Raw genomic sequence first — 7,774 nt, forward strand, 5'->3', positions numbered from 1 at the left:
AAGAAATTAGCCAGAAATCCGATGAAGGTTCAGCATGAAGATGTTCATCAGGGTGTTGTTTACAAGAATTGGAAAGGAATTCAACTCCAGCGAAATAGTGAAAGAATATTGCACCGTTTTATGCAGTAGTGTGTATCCATTAATAACATTCATGAAGAGTCATTAATGGAGAAAACATTTAGTAATAAGGCAAGATACAGTGTTTATGCAGTATCAGCTTAGCACTGAAAAAAATATGAACAGAAAAAGAGAAGCAACAATGTGACCACAAAATGTCCCTGTTTGTTCGGTCTGTAGATTTACTCCTCCTACATAGCAGGTACCCTTCTATATGCATCAGATGCCCACAACGAACAAGTATCAGTATTCTAATTGGAATAAATAATACATAAAATCAGTAATTGAGGGAGCAGAGGAAGAAAGTACAGAACCCCTGCTTCCCACGGGTTTATGAGCTCAGTGTACTTCTCCTAGATCAGGCGACATAGGTTTCCAACCCATGCAGCTTCTCCACCCATGTGCCCTCACCTCTCAGTGGGCGGGAGGGTGGCTCTCACATTGAGCTTGTCAAGAACTTAGTGAATGTGTGCCAGCAGATGCTGCATTGTCTGCTCCTCGAGTCACTGCCACACTCAAGTTTAGTCCCCAACTATACTCGGCAACCCACAGCCCCACAGCCTACACCCGCCAGTGCCAGCACACAGGCCTGTGTCTGTGGGCATTGGTCATAGGCAAGGGTTTTTTCATTAAACGATTTAATATCAGCCACTACCACGTCACAATGCCCAACGTTGTGCTAAGAGTTTGACATGCGTTAATTCCTGTGAACACCCAGCTCTACAGCACAGATACTATTCTTAGCCCCTGCAGGGAGGTTCAGTGGCTTGCACACCCAGTTGGGGATGGCAGACCTTGGGTTTCTAAACCCAGGGGCCCGATTTTAGGCCTGGAGCTCTGAACTGCTCTTGCCCTGCTGCAGACACCCCAGGATGCTCTCGCTCGGTGCATTTACAAAGCACAACCTGTCGGCTTCTATATAGTTATCCCAAAGCCATGCACAAACTACTGAGGAAAATTTGGTTTTCCCACACCTTAAATACTGACTTTTTTATTAATCGAGATTTAAAGCTAAAACAATTTTTGAGGAAGTCATTCAGGGAAAAAAAGGATCAGTAAGGACTATGCCAAAATACCAGGGGGAAAAACACAAAACTAGAAAGTCTTAACCAAATGCCCAGGCACCCCTCAAACTTAACATACGGAAAGCTGTACTGTCATCGCACTTCCCCACAAGCGGGTCCTCCTCAGCTCTGACGGTGCTTCTGCCTCTCAGACGCCAGAATTCACAAGCTTGGCATCATTCCAGAATGCTCCATCCTTCCACCTGTTGTGAGCCATCCAGGCAGACAGGTCCTGTAGATTCTGTTCTTCTCATGTCCTTCAGGCTGTCGTCCCTTTCTTGTCTTCCCGACTGCTGCTGTCCTGGCAAACACCTTCTAATTGAGGGCTTCCCACCGTTGTTCATGTCGGGCACATATAGAAAATCATTTGAGTGGCACTTGGGTCCATGGATGAGGTTGTGTTTGGGAGGCCACCACCCCAGTGTCTTCAGCATCTCTCGCCTCCCATAGCTCTGCTGAGGTCCAAGGGGAGCCGTGCTCCTGGGACCCCGTTACCCCTTCATGGGACAGCAGTGCTCTCAGTGCCTCCTCCAGGAAGCTCTGTCCCAATCCATCTCCCTGCTTCCAGCCTAGCACAGCCAGAGTAGATCTTCTTTTATTCCCAGCACCCCTATCATACAACCCGTAGTGCCTGTACTGCTGTGCTCCCCAATAACAACAGGAGAGACCCCAAGTCCCGCAGCCTTCCCACTGAGACCCACCGGCCTCGTGACTTAGCGCTCCTGGTGTAGAATGGGAATGTCTGCTTCAGCATCGCTGGGTTGTGACATCTTGGGTAACCAGTGAGCCACTTCATGCCTCAGCTTCCTCACCTGTGAGATACTGTCTCCCTCAGAGCAGTGTTGTGAAAATCCAGTGAGTTAATAAGCGTAACACACTACACTGTATGTAAGTGTTCGAGGCTATTATTATCCAGAGCCCACTGATTTAATCGCCATTGCCACCTACTCAACGCCTACTCTTCATCTGCAAGGGATTCATTATTTTGCCGGCGTTCCGTGGGCATCTCTGGTCCTGCCCACTGTGCTCCCTGACCTGAAAAAGCCCAATATTCCTCTCTGGTCTAATACCTGCCTTTCCTTCTAGACCCAGAGCAAGTCTCACCTCCTTCCAATGACTTCCCCTACTTTAAACTCCCTGCTGCACTTATTTTCAATGGCATTTGTTTGGCACTTACTGCACTGTATTGTAATCTGTCTTTGTTATAAATACGCCCTGTCTTCCCAGCGAGATGAAAAGCTCCCAGCCCACATCAGGTGCTCTGTAAGTGTTTGCTGATGATAATGATGATGACCAGTGAGAACAGACCTGTTAAGCGCGTTATTTGCTGCAGCCAATAAAGGAGCTGCCCCTTCATAACGGCTTTAATTCCCGTGGGCGACGAACGTGAGCTGCAGGAAATGAACTATCTCTTCCCCTTAATAATATTTTATTTTAATGGCCAAATATTAATATTCTCCCTATAATCATTTAGTAGTTCTCTTGTGCTGTTATTTGAAAGGAATAAATATATCATTTGAATTTTATTATTCGAGAATATTGCCATTACTGTTTATAAATATTCACTACATATAAATTTAAAGTTCCAACTCATCTTTTTTCTCAAAGCCGATAATTTCTGTTGCCATTAAGTGAAGCAGTTATAGACATTTTAAATCATATTTACAGAGTTCAAGAAAGCCAGAACAGAGAAAAAAAAGAATGAAAACAACTTAATACTGATTTTAATGAGCTAGGCAACATAAAGGGGTCCAAGGCAAAGAGACAGCAGGGAGGGAAATGTCCAGTTTTTGCGTACTTACCGCTTCATCTGATCTCTAGCCTTCAAAGGCAGAGCCCTCTCTCACTTATCTTTGTACCCCCTGATCGAGGCACAGCCTGGCGCACACTTGGCGGTTGGGATGGTGGCTTTAGAAGTGAACGCTACACTTACAGCCAGCCAGAGAGCCCAGTTTCAGACCTTGAAAAATGGGGTTCAATGGCGCTTTGCACAGGCACTAAATAAATGTGTTCTGAAGAAATGAATAAATAAATGATGAATGAATACAGCTATATATTTAAGGAAATTGGCTGTGATTATACAAGGTTAGAGCACAGAAGTAAAGCAGAGAATAATTAACTCAAGACAACTTGGTTTTTCTGCATATTGTTCAAATAACTACCTGATCACCTCCTTCACTCTGAAACAATAGATTATTTTCAATGCTCTTATGGTACAAGGGGAAAAAATAGGGTAAAACACTGAAGAATGGGGAGAGAAGCAGCTCAGGAACAGGGAACAGCATGTTCAAAGGTCCTGAGGTAGGAAGGAGAATTGTATTTTGTAGGGAACAAGAGAAGTCCAAGGTAGCTTGAATGTTAAAAGTGAGAAGGTAAATGGCATGATTTGAAAATCAAGTAACAGACCTCAGATCAGACCGGGTATCATAAGCTATATTAAGGATGTGTGTCTTCATTTTATGAGCAACTGGAAGGCTTTAAAGAGTTTTAAGTGAACCAGTGAAATAATCAATTATGCGTCAAAAAGACTTCTCTCTGTGCAAAGAAAACATGGGGAAGAAAAAAAAAAACAACAGAAGCAGTGAGACCATAATTCATTCATTCAACAAATACTTATTCAGCACTTTCTAAATATCAGGCACTATTCTAGAAATTGCAAATAAAGTCATAAAGAATATAAACAAAGATTCTTGCTCTTACGGAGCCTACATTTGAGTGGGAGAAGGCAGACAAGAAAGAAAGCACAAGAAGTAGTAGGTTGTTTGGTAAGAACTACCACAGGGAAAAAATAAGACAGAAAAATAAGGGCCCGGCCAAGGGAAAGAGCTGGGTAAATTATGCTTTTAATGAGGAAGTCACAGAAATAACACGGAGAAGACGCTATCTGAGCAAAGACCTAAAGGAGGGGAGGGGTCAGCCAGGCCGATAACTGGGAAATGAGCATCCTAGATGGAAGACCCAGCAAGTGCAAAGGCCCTGAGGCAGGAACAGGCTGACCTCTGGAGACAGAGCAAGCGGTACCCTGTGGACTGGTGAGAGTCATGAGAGACTATGTCACAGGTGACAGGGGAAGACCAGCTAGGGCCGGGTGGGCCATTAGGAAACCTTTGATTTTTACTGGGAGTGAGACAGGAAGCCATTGGAGTGGCCTAAGCAGGGGACGGTTCTGACTGCCAGGTGGAGAGGAGGCTGAGTCTGTGAGGGGCAGAGGCTGGGATGGACTGGGGAAGGCGAGGGCAGGGAAGAAGCAAGACAGTTAGCATGGGGGCTAGTCCAGTAATTCAGGCAAAAGATGATGGCGACTTGGTCCAGATGGAGTAATGGAGGTGACGAAAAGCAGCAAGATTCAAGGTGTATTTTGAAGAGCCACGATCTGCCAGGAGATATATATATGTACTCTAGGACGAAGAGGGGAGTCAGAGCTCGTGGCAGGAATAACAGGAAGTATGAAGTGAAATATGGAAATGTGGAAAATTGTGATGGAACACTTTTTGGGAGGAAGGGGCGAGAGTTTGGCTTTGCATGTGTATGTTTTAGGCACCAATAACATAATAATCCTTTACTGGGGTAAATAATCCTTTACTGGGGTTCATGGTAAGAAAGAGCAGAGAAAGCGGGAATTCACCTGAGTGTGAGATGAGGTCGAGATGGTCACTTTTAAAGGAGAGTCTGATTAGGATCAGGTGACCCAGGCGAAAGACAATCCAGGTGAAGCTCAGGTGGCGGCCATCAGGTCACTGACAGGGAGTGGCCAGCATAAGGCACCGAGGCAGGCCGGGAGCAGTGCACGGAGCCGCACCAGCCAAGGGAGCGGGCTCCCCTGGGAGTCCCACAGGGCATTCTCGGTGCCAGTGGAGGCCCTGTGGTCATAGGGATGGAGAAGAGGGGGTGAATTTAGACACATTTAGGAGACAGACATCAACAGCGCTTGGTTGAAATGCCATAAGCACAGGAATCTAGGGTCAAGTCCCAAGGCCAAACTCAGAAGCGCAAAGGTTCGCCAATTTGTTTAGAAAACAAGGGCAGCCAATGCAGTTCATGCTTGATTGTTCTAATGAATGTTTCTTTCAACCCAGGGAACATGGTGGAACATTTTAAATGGCACACGTAATGCTAGAATGCCTAAAGAAGGAAGGACAGCATTCACACACTATTGCATTTGTTTGTGTTCGTGTAAGGGCCTGAGAAGTATCTGGAAGGAGATACTACCAAACATTTACAGTAGTTATCTCTGGGTGGTGGGGTTTCCAGTGACTTTCTTTGATTATTTCTTCTTTCTGTTTACAAAGTTCTAATTATGTTTTATTTCACAACTTAAAACTCAGAACAGCAGTTTTGTTCCTCTACAACAGCGGTTCTCAACCTTCCTCATGCTGCGACCCCTTAATACAGTTCCTCATGTTGTGGTGACCCCCAACCATAAAATTATTTTCATTGCTACTCTATAACTGTAATTTTGCTACTGTTAGGATTCGTAATGTAAATATCTTTTTGTTTTCCGATGGTCTTAGGCGACCCCTGTGAAAGGGTCGTTCGACCCCCCAAAGGGGTCATGACCCACAGGTTGAGAACCGCTGCTCTAGAAGAAGAAATGAAAGTGCCGACAAAGAATCTATGAAGGGATTTACAATTGGTCAAACGCTCGCGAGATGGCTGGCTCCATGTTTAAGTTCTGAGATGTCAAAAGCTATTAACATGAAGAGTCCGATTTGAGTAAAAGATGAGATAAAAATATTGATGTTAAAAATCATAAATAATAAAGTTACATTTGGTATGCAGATTTATTAAAAGCAGGAGCTAGAATATTACATTAGACTTTTTGCATATAGTTTGTCATTACTGGAAAGAAACAGAAAGGGCGGGAAACTAATTTGTCGAGGCAAAGTGAGCTATAACTGAGATGCCAAGGACTCGGGGACCCGGGAGCCCATCTTTTCCTTTGTTTTGCGTTTGGATTGATATAGTCTCTGGCCTCTAATAAAATCCATTGCTTTGCTTTCTTGGTCTCAGTGAAGCCACCCAAGAGCCCATGTCTTTATCTTTCATAAATTGTGTTTATTTTTAATACTGTATGCTCGCGATTCTTTCATATGCCGAATAGCACACTTGGCTGGTGTCATGAGACCCTCCCTCCCTGCCTCGTTAATTTATTTTTCATTTCACAGAGTATTTTGTGGGGCCTGCAGGCTTCTCCACAGTCCTACATGGTGTATATATTCTCATCCTTCCTTCCCAGGCATGCTCCCAGTTTGCATCTTCTATACCATTTGCTGCTACAACTTTGAGACCATGGTCACACGGATGGCTCATTGTGGATAGACGGTCAACACATGTGTGCTCGGTGCTGGTCACCCTTATGGATTAGCACACCGCTGAGCTGGCGAGTCAGGACGGCAGTGATGTTGATGGACATCAAAGGAGGAAGCCGAGTTCAATGGAAACCTAAGCATCCGGGAGGGGGTGGGGAAAGTTATATGAAATGAAACGTAGAGCAGGGAGTTGCTGAGCCTCTGTCCTTTTCCTTATTCAGGAAGCTTACAGATTCGGTACAATCTGGGTGGCACCAGAGAACCATATAACATTGACGTAGACCACAGGAACATGGCGAATGGACAGCCCCACAGTGTCAACATCACCCGTCACGAGAAGACCATAATTCTCAAGGTAAACACATGCGTCCATTTGTAGATGATGGAGTATAATGGTCTCTGTCCTCTGTAATACTCGGCCATTGGTGCTGTTTGGTTTTGTCATGGGGATGGGGCAGATGGAAGCAATGCTAGCTTGTACCTTCTCCTGCAAATCCCCACCTAGTGAAGTAGGAAGATATAAAATTCTTACAGCTAAGACAATGGGGATGCAATTTCTTAGGGAGATACTAGAATAAATGTCGGCGCTGTAGTCTTCGCAACGTCCCCACTGGTGACCGCAGCTCTCAGTGGACTGTTTTCATCCGCCGCGCCATCTTTCTTCCCCCCACTTTCAGATGTCTGAAGCTTCCTGTGTTCCCAGCAAAGGTTATTCTGGCTTATCTGACCTGTTTCTCTCACTACTCCACCACACTATGAATAACTATATATTTTTGTCTCTGTGGATGCTTTGCCTTAAAAATCCTCAAAACCCAGACCTCCCCCCAGAATCTCACGGTCTGGGTGCAGGCTTTCAGCACACACAGGGGTGGTTTTATTAGGACAGTTAAATTTTATTTCAGGTTCATTGATTGTCCCTGCCGCCCCCCACCCCAGTTTTTCCAATGAAGAAACCAGCCTGGGCGACACCATGAATAAAACATAACACGCGGAGGTCTCCCTGGGAACCAAGCCAAAAGATCAAGGATGAGAGCTGTCCCTGCATTCTCTAGAAGGAGTTCCAAATAGATACCTGTCAGCAAAAAGAACAGCAGGGGCTGCCGTTTTGCCAGTGGAATGCAGTGTCATTTGGCAGTGGTTCAGCAGCCTCTCAGACCTCGTTCACATTTGGCTGGCTGCTGCGGGAAGTTCAGGTTGCAAAGAAAAGGCACAAACCCTGTCTCTTTCTGAGCCCTGGTGGATGTCAAATTCATAACTTGATATGGAGTTTCCACTTGGCTTTTA

General features: G+C 45.2%; 1 protein-coding gene across 1 annotated transcript in view; it reads left to right on the forward strand.

Moving 5' to 3' along the window:
* CNTNAP2 (contactin associated protein 2) overlaps window positions 1–7,774 on the forward strand; it is a gene marked incomplete at its 5' end in the record, with an annotated part of 1,134,943 nt that overhangs the window by 1,001,451 nt on the left and 125,718 nt on the right. Inside the window, one exon of the mRNA XM_019666439.1 lies at window positions 6,712–6,845. Within this exon, the coding sequence (XP_019521984.1) occupies window positions 6,712–6,845 (134 nt within the window). The remainder of the gene's footprint in view (window positions 1–6,711; window positions 6,846–7,774) is intronic.

The sequence above is a fragment of the Hipposideros armiger genome, unplaced genomic scaffold (genome assembly GCF_001890085.2).
Source record: "Hipposideros armiger isolate ML-2016 unplaced genomic scaffold, ASM189008v1 scaffold_470, whole genome shotgun sequence".
In the NCBI taxonomy this organism is placed as follows: Eukaryota; Metazoa; Chordata; class Mammalia; order Chiroptera; family Hipposideridae; genus Hipposideros; species Hipposideros armiger.